At 35.7% G+C, this 13,726-nt stretch overlaps 1 protein-coding gene across 1 annotated transcript in view; it reads left to right on the forward strand.

Moving 5' to 3' along the window:
- The window catches only part of LOC117038325 (probable ATP-dependent RNA helicase DDX60), a 79,775-nt gene that overhangs the window by 46,815 nt on the left and 19,234 nt on the right, over positions 1-13,726 (forward strand). Inside the window, 9 exon segments of the mRNA XM_033135224.1 lie at positions 381-426; positions 429-484; positions 1,042-1,117; positions 1,120-1,169; positions 2,101-2,225; positions 5,964-6,122; positions 9,002-9,149; positions 10,485-10,637; positions 12,760-12,864. Of these exon segments, the coding sequence (XP_032991115.1) occupies positions 381-426; positions 429-484; positions 1,042-1,117; positions 1,120-1,169; positions 2,101-2,225; positions 5,964-6,122; positions 9,002-9,149; positions 10,485-10,637; positions 12,760-12,864 (918 nt within the window).

Genomic DNA, 13,726 nt, shown 5'->3' on the forward strand with positions numbered 1-13,726 from the left:
GAGAACTAGCCCATGAAAAAGGCATTAGGAAATAATACAAAAACTTTTTGGAGAGCTTTATCAGCATTTGAAACAATTTAGATAAGTGATGTTTTCTTTTTGCTTTTCTGTGAGAAACTTTTAAAAAATATTTTTTTCCATTTTTTAAAATAGTTTTCAGGTATACAAAACAACATACTATTGATTAGACATTTATATATCTCACAAGTGACAACCCCGATAAGTCTATTACCTATCTGATACTGTACATACTGGTAGTTATTACAATAGTTAATGCTGTTTTCAATGTCTTTGGGTTCATGATAGTGACTCTGAGGCAAAGGATGGAACATCAATAAAATAAAAGGAATATTAAAATTTTAATTTTGTTTTGCATGTAGATTGAAAGGTATGGATTCCCTTCTGATCTTATCCTTTCACCTCGAGAATCATCCAGCTTTATGACACCATGTTTCAATTCTGGCAAAGTTGGCCAAGGGCCCAGGTAAATAATAATTTTGCAATTAATTTGAATTAATTATGTTATAGTGGATGGTGACATTGCTGTTCAGAAAGACAAACTCTCACCCTTTCTAATCACTTGCATCTGATCTTTTAAATTATCAATGGACTCTTTCCAAAATACAGTACCCCTTCTCAGACATTTTTCTTTCCAACATACTATGTTTTACTCTAATGGGATGGAATGGTATTGAATTCCTGAATATATTTCTTCTTTCAATTTCTGAGATAACTGTAATGCTTTATTCTCTTCTTGCATCCTGGATTTATATTCCTCCATTTTCTTGCACTGTACACCCCTTCTTCCTCTATGCCTTAATTACTGTCTGTTTTCATCTATTTGGCTTTGCTCTGCATTCTTTTTTTGAAGAGTTCATCTATCCTATTAGATTTATGTACTAAAACTATGGGGAGATAAAAAGAAGTTCAACTGTCATGTATACTCTCAAGAAGCTTTTAATTCTGTTAATGAAATGCATAATTGAGAAGTATCTTTGGATTTCTTGGATGATTTATTAATTTTGTGGTATTTCTTTCAAGGAGTTGTGTCCAGAGGAATTCATTCATTTTAAGAATAAAATAGTAATTAAAAAGTTGGATGCTAGAAAGTATGAAGAGAGCTTCAGGCAGAATTAACAAGTTGGATTAAAAATGGCAATGCAGAGGAGGTAATGTTCACACATTTCTGGAGAAGCATGCTATCTTTGTTGTTTTCTTAAGTTGCATTGTTCAGTCATTACTATTTTTAAAAAATCTTTACTTTTCATTTTAGAATTTTAAGCTGAACATGAAGTCTAATGAGTCTCAGATAGAATAAAAAGAGAGAGGAAATTGGTCTTTGTCTCATCTTCTGTGCCTCCTAAATCATGTGCCAGAGCTACTGGTTCCTGCTAGATGTCACAACAGATTAGAACAGAGGTGTCACTATCTAGAAAGTTGGTGTTCTTGATGCTGTGGCAGTACAGAGTCTGTAATCACAGTAATAGTAGCTGAAAAGAATTTTTCACTCCTTTTTTTTCCTTTTGTGATTTTTATTTCAGTTTGTATAAACTATTTGTATATTAAAATTTTAACCTGGGGTCATATAAGTTATGTATATTTATTTTAAGTAAGTTGATGGTCAAGGTTGCCTTATTGGCACATATTGAATTTTCTGAGTGACATATATTAAAGTTTTCTCATGTGATTTTTTCAAATATATTTTAACTTAGATACTTCCTCCCATTGAGAAATATTTACTTATACTTTCTTCTGCTTATTTTTCATTAATATTCTTTAAAATGTATTTGGAAATGATTTTTTCTACTTGACATGGAGAAAAACTGACTTACCCTACCTTCTGCCATAGTGAAATCAGCATTATTTACTGAATAATCCTCTTCCTGACTGATTTGTGCTTGTTAAAAAATTTCACGTTAAATTGCATATACATGTTATATATATGTATATATATATGTATATATATATATAAATATATTTTAACTTAGATATTTCCTTCTATTCAGAAGTATAATATAATTTACTTACATTATAGCCAAAAGTTGTAATTCCTTTATTATGCAGAACTTAAAACAAATAATATTTTATTTATTGCTATAGGCCAAAAGAGTCCTGAGGAATCTTAGACCCAATTCGGTTTTTAGTTCATTAAACATGGAAGAAATGTTCCCACTTCTCGTTGAAAAGCTAAGAAAAATGGAAAAGTTACCAGCACTATTTTTTTTGTAAGTCATTTAAGATATTTTGTTTTTATTTGTAATTAGTTAGATTCATTCCTTTGAGTTGAAGAAAGTTTACTAACTTGTTGTATTATAATATTTATTACTATTTTTGGTGCCCATTTGTTATCAGAATGCATATTAAAGAATACACCTTTCTAGTTTAATTCTTTATAAAATATTTTTACTTGTGCTATTACAAAGTATCTTCTTTACTTAGTTCCCTTCTCCATTTTTTGTTTTCTTTTTACTATTGTATTTTTATCTAGGTCTCGTTAATACCTTGGTTCAGTAAATACTAGGTTTAGTAAATACCTAGATTCTTTGCAAAACAAATTGAATGTTTAGGCACACACGTATCCCTCATAAAATTGAAGTATCCTCACAATATGCTAGAGCATTTATTGTTGGGGTATTTTATTGTTTTTAATTTGTAGTTATGAGAACTATAACTTACTGACACTGATGCCTTGCTAAATTTTATATTGCTATAGCATGAAGCAGCTTAAAATTAAATATAATATTCCAGTTTTGATAAAGTATAAATTATACAAAAGTATAATTTATTAAATAAATAACACTGTATCCTGGATTAAACTTGATCACATATTTTGGGATCAGAATAGAAAGCCTTATTTACTTCAGACAATTTCAAACTACTTTAAGCCATGGAAGCTTCATATAAGTAAGGCCACAGAATCTTGTTTAGGTTGCAAAGTTTAATGAAACTTGTTCCCACATAAGTAAACTTATGGTAATGAATAATCATTGATGGTGTATATTTAAAGTAATAATGATAATGGAATCTATGTTGTGTTTTGGGAATTGCAATCAAATTGTTCCTTTTACCTTTGTTGTTGAGACAAGAAAAATACATTTCTGAACCACCAAGAAGTTTATACTTACCTACTTTGCTTTCAAGCTTGGCTATAAGTTTTAGTTAGAAACAAACCTAATTTAGTACCTCTGGTATATTTCTGAAAGCCTAACTGCAAAATAGAAATCCCAAAATAACTGTATTCTTTATTCATATATGTGTGTGTGTATGTATACTATATTTATACTAAACATTTAAGATGTTTAAAAGTAAAATATTTCACAAAAACATCAAAGGTTTAATTCTGCTCAAGGAGTTGAATCTTGGCATTTCTTGACGGAATTTTGGGTTCTCTACAGAACGTACTGGTCAAATCCTTGATCTTATACAGCTTGATTTAATCCTAAATAGCCCCAGAGCATCAACAAATCTAAGGCTTTGTCAGGGCTTAATCTGTACCTCTAGGAGCTTTTCAAATACTAGCATACCTGTCAACCTTCTCGAATCTGGTCTCTGGGAAAAATAGTTGTGTGGAGCAGTTCAGTGTTTAGTGACAGTTTCAGTGCGTGCTCAAGAGCACACCCTTCACAGTCAGGCACAGTTTGGGAGCCTGTCTCTGCTCCCTGCTAGCTCCGTCACTTCCAGACAGCTACTTAATGGCTCTGAGCCTTAGTTTCCTCATTTGCAAAATGAGATGACAGTAATAATGCGTAGGGTTGGGGTTGAGAATTAAATGAAAATAAGTTATGAAATTACTTAGTACAGTACTATCACATACTGACTGAGGTCCAATCTCTAGAGCACCTTTGTTCTATATAGGTTATCAGAGAGAATGAAGAGGAAAGATTATTTTGAAGTGATCTAGATTTTAAGAAATGAAGGACTGTGAAGAAAATGGCATTGTTTAATATGGAATTATGTGCCTAGACCACAGGAACTTGCATTCAAGTAAAAAAGAGAAGCAACATAATGTCAAGGTTAAGAACATTGTCTTGGAGGCTGGACTCTGACACATAGAAGCTGTGGGATCTTGGGCAGGTCGCTTAATCTTTTTATTTCTCCATTTCCTCGTCTGCAAAATTGGGATCATAACAGTGCCTTCCTCATAGAGTTGTACGAAATGAATTAATATATTTAAGACACCTAGAATAGCGTCTGACCATAGTAAGTCTAATGTTTACTATCTTTATTATGTTACGGTCTACTACCTGAAATTCCTTGTCATGTGGCATAGACGGCCTCTTTCTTACTCCTTCCTTTACCAGTGTACCAAGTTATTTACTCTTCACTAGCTAACGGCATTCCTCTTCATGCTAGTTCTATAAAGACATGAGAAAAGCCCTTTGTCTCCAATTTACATTTAAAAAAACTTTATTGTATAGACCCAACGGAGGATATGCTATCATGAACTATGGTTATATGGCTATTGATTATACCTCCATCCACAGCATTTTGCTAATAAGTTATTGTAGGGGAATGAAACTTAAGTGGATGTTTCAGTCTTCTGTCAAAAGTCCTCGCTTCCTGATGTATGTGATATAAAGATAAGGAATATTTGATTTTACTTCTGCAAGAAACATTTCACTCTTCACGTACCATGAGAATTTGGTCCATAGCCATTTACCTAGTTAATTGGTCAGTTCTGAAAGGGACAAATGGTTACAACCTGGACTAGACCTCTAATTTAAATCCCAAGGTGTCAGGAAGTCTGGACCACTATGTCCCAAGGCATTTACATTTCAAAAGGTATAAAGACCAGACACTGGATACCTTTCTGGATAGTAAAGGCTGACCATACCTGGGGTTCATCCGGTCTCTAGAAAGAAGTAGTTACATTCCAAAAAATTAGGTGCGAGAACCCAAGATTTTCTCCATCCTGCATAAAAAGAGCCACATTTTACTGTGTGATCTCACTTATGTGTGGAATCTGAAAAAACCTAACTCCTAGAAACACAGAATAGATTAGTGGTTCCCAGGGGCTGGGCAGGGGTTGGTGGGTGAGAGAAATGGGGAGACGTTGATCAAAGGGTACCAACTTCCTGAAATAAGATGAATAAATTCTTGAGATCTAATATACGGAATGGTGACTATAACTAACAATACTGTGTTATATACTTCAAAGTTGCTAAGAGAGTAGATCTTAAATGTTCTTAACACACACACACACACACACACACACACAAACAGTAACTGTGTGAGGTGAAGGATGTGTTAACTAATCTGATTATGGTAGTAATTTTGATATATATATATATATATATATATATATTTGACATATATATGTCAAACCATCATGTTGTACACCTCAAACTTATTCAATGTTGTATGTCAATTATATCTCAATAAAACTGGAAGAAAGGAGAAAAAACTAAGGAGGCACTAAAATCCACGAAAGATTTGGCTATCAAGAAATCTGAACTTACATATATTTGCCTAATACTATGGGCCTATGATTCTGTTATGAGACAGACCTAAAGATCAGTGGAATTAATACAAGAATAACTACAACAACAATAAAATTAAGAGCAAACTTTTTTGGTTAAATTTTTTTCCCCCTCATCTTTCATGAGGGAGGGAGGCATCTGTCCCTTTTCTGTACATAAATAGAGAAATTCATTGTCCTCTGTCTCCAGCCTGTGGAGTGTCTGACTATTCTTACAGGAAAAATTTCCATGGGCTCTCATTGCTGTTGCCCCAAGGGTAAGGTTTGGGACAAGGGGGGTGGAACATCTTTTGTACCATGAAATAGTTACCAAGGAGTTTGCTGACCCAGAATACCTATGTGCCTGTTCAGGACAAAACTCATAAAGATGGATATTAAAAACTCAAGGTATATATCGGGGTGATAGCAGTAGATGGAAATATGATTGCATTCTATTATTTACAGTATTATATTCAAGGCAAGCATTCTTTTCATTTGTTTCCAGATTCAAGAGAGGAGATGTAGAACAGAATGCTAGAAATGTGAGCACTTTCCTGGAGCAAAAGCAGGAGAGAGAAAGGCCTCTCACAGCTGATAAAGAAGCCCATGTTGTGGCTAACAAACTTAAAAGAATTAAAAAATCTATTGAGAAACAAAAGACAATGTAAGTATTTACCTAAACAAATTCATGGTTAAAAGGTTAAAATACTTCACAAGTCCCAGTAGGAAACATATATTGAATGTGCTACAAGAAGTTCTGGTTATTTCTTGGGCTTGTTTGCAAACTGGGTTAATTTCAGTGGGAAACAGGGTAGAGATAAGCGGCCATATTTATGTATTCCTTAGTTGCATGGATCAGTCTTATTTAGGACTTGGGAGAGGCAGGACCACAGCCGATGAGTATTGGTAGACAATGTACCTGATGTAATCATTTCTCAAAATAAGCACATCTTTGATACCTAGTGCCTGACTCTCAGTCAAGCCTCAGAAGGCTGAAACAAAGTCTCACCACACATCGTCATGGGTCACAACATAGAGGTGTCACTGATACCCCATCACAATCACCTAAATGACATAGAATGGATGTGAGAATGGGTTGAAATGCCAATTTTATGCTTGGTAGAACTTTAGTCCTCTTTCTTGTTCTCAATGTCTAATTCTGATAACTCTAGGTCTAGAATATTTCTTCTGTCTTTATTGTCCTGTCTTTAGTCACTGCCTGGTTTAGATAGATGCTCTTCATGTCTTTTTTTTTTTTTTTTTTTGACCTCAGAGCCTTAAGTTTCACCACTCACTCTCCAGTTTAGCTAACAAATGATCATTCAAATTGATGAAATTATCCCACAGGCAATAGTCTTCCTGCTTCCTTGCTTACATGATGACGTCTAAACTCCTTGGCTATTGTTGGTATGATAACATATTTTGGACTTTGACCTATCTTTTTCAGTTTTACATTCTAACAATACTCAGCATTTATGGTTCTCCTTACATCACTTGTTCTTCCACCTCTATGCTTTTCCATGACATGACCCATCTGCCTTGAGTGCCTACCTTCCTGCTTGCCCCCAAAGCTTATACTCAAATTGTTTCAATTGTTTTTTTCTGGGTCTTGCCCTAATTCCGCCAGTTAAATTCAGTATCATTTTCCCTGTGCTCTTGCTACACTCTGAGTATTTAGTAGCTCAATTATTATAATGCATTGCTGTTGTTTTTATTTTTCTTAAATTATTTGTTCTTTTACATCAGGGACCGTGTCTTTTCTTCTTTTAATCTCCAGTGCTTAGCACATTGCTTGGCAGGTAATACTTGTTTCCTAACTATTTTCGAATGAATGGTAGATACTTCCCTCAAAGCTGACACAGCTTCTAGAGCCTCAGTGATTTAGATTTCTCAGAAAATTCTAGAGCAAGCTGGAATGTGCTGCTGACCCTTCTCCTTCTGTTCCCTCTGCCTATTGTGCTGTTTCCATGGAACTAATGGGAAGTGAAAAGCTCTGACAGACAACACAGAAGGTGTAAGCATTTTCAGTAACTCATCTTCTGATTAGGCAGTTTTATTCAGGGCACTATGAGCCACCATTCCAAGTTGAATTAGTGACCAACAATTCAAGCTACAAACCTGTAAAGAATGTTTTAGTATCTTGTTCAGTCCATCATTATACTGAGGGTACCTGGGGACCCTGCCTTGGGCCCTGTGCTTTGGACAATACCACCCTGACCCTCCTCCATCTGTATCCAGTCCCATAAAATTGTGAGTCTGTGGAGCTTTGGAGGCATGCCCACCGGAGGCCACTCTCACCCTTTTCAACTCTAAGTTGTTATGGAGCTATATCTGTTAAGGTAGGAAGATGGAATATATTATTCGACAGTTTGTAACCTTAATTGAAAACATAAATAGTTAGACAACAGTGCATGGGCCTCCATTAGCACTTTGGCCCACGTTCTGCAAACATTAGGGCCAGACCTTTCCATACCCATGACATTCTCCTGAGTTAAGGGTAATGTGAATTGGAGGTGAGAACACTTGATAGTGGTGTACACGTGTGCTCATCCTCTCATATTTGGAGTTGTCTTAGGTGCACAGTTAAGAGACAAACTGAAAAATTTAAGAAAGGATGTGATCTGGGTGTCTATAAATGACTGTTACACTGAAGAGTAACAGATGATACAGTCTGATGACGCAGAGTCTAAACTGGGGTTTATGAAGCAGTTTCTTAGGTCAGATTCCACAGTAGCACCCACAGAGCTGGGGATACTTGTGTAAGTGATTTATTGAAAGGATGTGCTCATGAGGGACTATGAGGAAGTGAGAGAAGCAAAAGAGGGAAGGTGAAGAATATTAACAGGGATGTGGGTTTTTCCAGAATGTGGCCTGAACCTGGTCCAACAGAGAGATCTGGGGGCACCACAGAATTGTCCCAATTTGAGTCAAGGGAGCTGGTTTCTCTATGTCCCATCAGTCAGTTACTAGCTGTGGGCCACTTCCTCATTCCCAAGGGATGTTGTAACCACCCTGGCATTTCTGGGGGGGGGGGGGTTGTCAACTGGGGGCAATTCTCCAGGGCATAGCCCTACCGATAGCACTTACCAGCCAAACTCACAGCTGTCCCATCCAGCACAAGAAGAGAAGGAGAATGGCCTGCAGTGGACAATGAGGAGCAAGGAGGACACCAACCTTACCTACAAGCCTGGTGTTACAAAGGCCAAGAAAGAGAAAGTGATCATCACTTTAGTGAATGGCACCACTTTAGCAAGGGGATGCAAGGTCATCTGTGGGGACTGGATTTGGCAAGTCGGCCCCTTTTAGCAAGAAGGAAAGGAAACATTCAGAGGAAAGTATAGGTACGTAGGGGATTTTTGATAGGGACAGCAAGTTCCAGAGGCCAATAAGGAAGTGCACTAAAGGAAGGAGATTGAGTCAGCATAGTACAGATGTACAAAGGAGTGCGTGTCTGTGTGATGAAGATTTAGGAAAGAAATCTTGGGCTTTCTGTAGTGGCCAAATTTGACTATTCATTATTTAAAATTTATTTTTTATGAACAGAGATGAGAAAAGCCAGAAGAAGCCCAGGAAAATGGATCAAAGCTTTATACATGAAGCCGAACATGATAATCTACTCAGGATTCTAGAGAAGAACCTGGAAATCCCTCAGGAGTGCACGTATGCTGATCAGAAAGCACTGGACACTGAGGTCAGCACTGGCAGTGAAAGCGTTCTCCAGGAAATCCTTTCACTCATCAGCCATTACCTCTCAGAGCTGGATGGATGTAATACCTAAATGCAGTCCCTCCAGAATAGATGTCTCTGTGTGGGACCTCCCGGCTACATGTAACTCTTGGGGGCTCTGCAGAGCATGTCTAAAAAGACAGGATTAGGATTTAGAGATCATTTCTTGCTGTTAACAGTTAACCCCTGAGAGTGCCTGTCCTTTCATTATTTGTTTCTGTGATACTGTTTTTCACAGCCAGAATTCTGACCTTCAATCTCACGTGCTTCATTTGAATATTTGCGGACCTGTGGTCAATATACTTTAAATAATATGTGCAAAATTTCTCAAAAACAGGCTTTCTATATTATAGTCCAAACATTCCACCAAAAAGGCATTTAAATATCTTCAAATAGTATGCCATTTTTTCTTTAAAACTTTTTTTTTGTATAAATTGATTCCTGCTTATGGTAGAGAAATTTGAAGATACAAATTAGTAACAGGAAAAGCAATGCTATCAGTCAGAAATAATCATTGTACTTCTAGATGAACCTTTTATATCTTTTATTTGTGACTACACACACACACACACACACACACAAACAAACATACATAATATGGATATATATATATATATCCATTTTATTGTATACATGTGTACACTTTTGGGGGATTACTTTATTTTTCTACTTATAAGTAGTGTTTATTTTGTACATATAACTCTGTACACAAGTGGACTTCCTTCTTAGGGCATAAATATTTTAAGGCCCTTTGTGAACAATTTACAGTGAGAAGTAAGCCTTCCCATACCATATTGGGTAAGGAACCTGCTCTGTCTTTTTGGAGACCCCTCTCTCTCCCCCAATTCCCCAGGGAGGGTGGTCCAGTGGAGAACTGACCTCCCTCAGGCAGGAGCAGGTGCGGCGTGCACACCTTCTCTGGGTGTTTTATCTACTACTTTGTCAGTACTTCTCAACCTTTGAGGCTGGGGTTGCGGGGGTGGTATAGGGAGTGTGTACGTGGGTGGTGAAACAGTGCAAGACTTTCTGCCTGATCTTGAAAAAAAAAACACAAACGTTAACATAATAAAAATAAAAAAAAGACTTTCTGCTTGAAGGATTTGGGAATATATTCCATAGTTTCTGTTGTTGCCATAAAGTGTTCTTGTACCCATATTGAGTCAATTTCAACAGTTGCCTCATATAGCCAAATTATTACGTAGTATGCCTGTTATTTTCATTTAAACAACTTTTTATACTGATTTAAAATTAAAATTAGGAAAAAAATTATCAAAATCCCTAAAACTCTTGCTTCTTTTAGACTTTGCAGACCGTGTTTCATCGAGTGAAATTCTCAAGAAAAGGTGCAGAATTGAAGGCTTTGGCAGAAAGGGGTATTGGATATCATCACGCATCTTTGGAAGCCAAAGAAAACAGTTAGTTGAGGTTTCTTTTTAGGAAAGGTTTTATTAGGGTAGGTACATTTTTTCATTCTAAAACTGGAAGCTGTGTCTACCTAAAACTGAATACCCAAGAAAAATGGGTATTTTTTTCTCATCTAATGGTGTCTCTTTTTAATGACCCTTGACACAACTGCATGTTTCCACATCTTATTTAATTGAGGGAAGGGGTTTGAAGTTTATCACTCAGTTTATCTTTTCCATGATATGAAAATAGTCCCTAAACAGATACTTTTCCAAATATTTCTATAATGAAATTACCTATGCTGATCTTAGACAACCCCTTGCTTTTTCATTTATAGTACCTAGGGAATTTTGTCAGTTATTCATATAATTTTAACTATAGATATTCTTTCATGGGCTTGGACAACATGTACGACAGTGTTTCGATCAGATGTTTTCTCAATGTAATAGCTGAAATACGAGCAAGAACGGATCGCTTCCATGGGACCCACTGCATATCTGGGTAGAGTTTTTAGATGTGTCACTCCTAAATGCTCTTCTCTCATCACTGATAGTGGACAAGAGGAAGATTACCCAAAATAGCTTGCATACCAAACCCTTGTTATGTAGTATTTAGTATGTTCCTTTCGGATCTATGGGGATAGTCTAGATCAATTCACAGAGAGAGTTTATATAATTTCTTAGTTACTTTAGATCTTGAGTAATATTTAAAAATAGATCCTGACTTTTTCAAATTATCCATGTTAAATTTTTGTATGATGTACATTATATCTTTGTGTGTGGTATATGTATGTGGTGTGTGTGTGTGTGTGTGTGTGTGTAACGGAGAGAAAGAGAGAGGGATTGAGACTGAGATTAATTCTGCTATTCTGGGTAGTATCTTTTAATCTTAATAAATAAATGTTGAGGAAAATCTGACACTATAATTAAAGGGCAAATCTTAATCTGGAAAAACCCCAAATATGTCATGAAAAACTTGGCTTAGATTTTCTCTTAACTAATAACAATTTGTTTATTTTAAAAGTCAACAACTGAGGACAAACTTTTCTACATGATTATGTATTGAAAGAAAGAAACACATATTTTGATCAGCATATCCTGTGTCTAAAATAATATCTGTTAAATAGTAGTTGCTAGATCATCCTAGAAATGGTACTATGGAAATAGTGATAACTGCTACAAAGAACACATTTTCAAAAAGGTGTTTATTCTAGCTATATTCTAAATTTAATGTTCTTACTTTTCCCATTTTTGTTCTTATTAAAACCCTTTAGATAAACAATTAATAAATGGCATGTTACATTTTGACAGATGTGTATATCTCTGTTACAGATTAATTGGAGAAAATTACCTCGTATACTTTACCATTAACATTAATCATGGCATGCATGGTAATCAATATAAAGGGAAGACAGGGCAATTAGAAATACCCAGCATTATATGAAAAAATAAGTAAAAGTGGATTATTTAGGAAACTTTAAAGTTTGCCCCACTCCTTTTCTCATCAGTTATCATGGCAATTCAGAGAGAAGAAATGAAATTTTACTTTGCTTTTATTACTTTAATATGTTATTGCCATAAAAATAACCTTTGCAAATAAATTGTAGTGATGAAGTAGGCAATTGCCCACAAGTGGGTTTGTAAAAGTATTATTACCCTGTCCTAGGGAAATTCCCTTTCTAGTTATTTATTTAAAAAAAGCAAACATTTACTGAACACCAATCAAGTGCCAGGTACTCTTCTCAGCGTCGGGATACAATGCTGAATGGGGCTTGGAGTCTGGTGTAGGACAATTAAACAAACAAATGTTATTACTTCAGGTGGTCATTAATGCTATGAAGAGAAATGCTATAGGGTAGGAAGAGAAATAATGATGATAGGCGTGGTTTACTTTGAATTTGGTCGTCCATAAATTTTTTTGACATTTGAGCTGAGAACTAGACAAACCAAATAAACAGATATTTGGGAAACAATATTATATGCAGAGCAGAGTGACTGGTATAGCCCTGAACTGGAAATGGGCTTGATGTGTTTGTGAAATAGCAAAAATACCAATATGGTGAGTGTCGCTAGTTTTCCCACTGTGGTTTAGTTGAAGTTCAAAGTTCAAAAACTATGTGGTGTTCTATAGAAATCCTTTTTCATGAGGTAATTGTTCTATTCTCTTTCTAGGTGGTGACAGCTACCGGAACACTTGCTTTAGGAATCAATATGCCTTGTAAATCTGTGGTTTTTGCTCAAAATTCAATCTATCTAGATGCTTTAAATTACAGACAGGTATTGTGATGTGCATAAATCCTCTATTGCGTTACTAAAATATGGGCATAAAATAGTAAATAATAATAATAATAATAATAATAATAATAATAATAATGTTGAGTCTTTAATCTACAAACAAGCTGCAATTTATGGGCTAGGATACCTTGACATTCATTCATTCCTGACTGTCATTTTTAGCTGTGGTATAATGAAAACCACATGAGTTGGGGATTATGTGACCGTCACTAACCAGCTATGTGACCGTGGGTGAGATATCTAAACTGCCTGATCCTTCTTTCTTATCTCCAGAACAGGAATGATAATTACTACTCCACAGCATTTGCCAGAATTAAGTGAAGTGATTTGTAGGAAAGATATATATGGAAGGTGCTTCATAAGCACTTACTCGTTCACTTCCTGTGCACATGATTTTGTGCTGTGGAGTTATCACTAATGTGTCTCTCTTCTTTGCGTCTGATACACAGTCTATTACAAATCCCGTTTCATTAGCCTCCTGTGGTAGTATTTAATTTTTGCCTTTCAATTTCTTTTCCACTATCTTCATCATACATTCTTGGCCTTGTATTATTAAAACGATTTCCTGATTTTCAGTTTTCATTACATTACTATTTCCTGTGTGCAGAGTAGTTTGTCTTCATATGGTTTCCCTGCTCAGGAACATTTAGTGAATATTTTTGCTAGTGGCGTTAAATTTGGATATATCCTCCAACATTCAAGTTTTTTATTAAAGTGTCCCATTCCCTACCTCTGTAAACACTTCTTATTCCCCTATAGCCCTTGTTCCTACCAAATAGAACATCCTCATTTCTAACCACTTTACCAATCCCTGTCCTTTTTGTTTCCTTTCCTGCTCCTATGC

The sequence above is a fragment of the Rhinolophus ferrumequinum genome, chromosome 18 (genome assembly GCF_004115265.2).
Source record: "Rhinolophus ferrumequinum isolate MPI-CBG mRhiFer1 chromosome 18, mRhiFer1_v1.p, whole genome shotgun sequence".
Lineage (NCBI taxonomy): Eukaryota > Metazoa > Chordata > Mammalia > Chiroptera > Rhinolophidae > Rhinolophus > Rhinolophus ferrumequinum.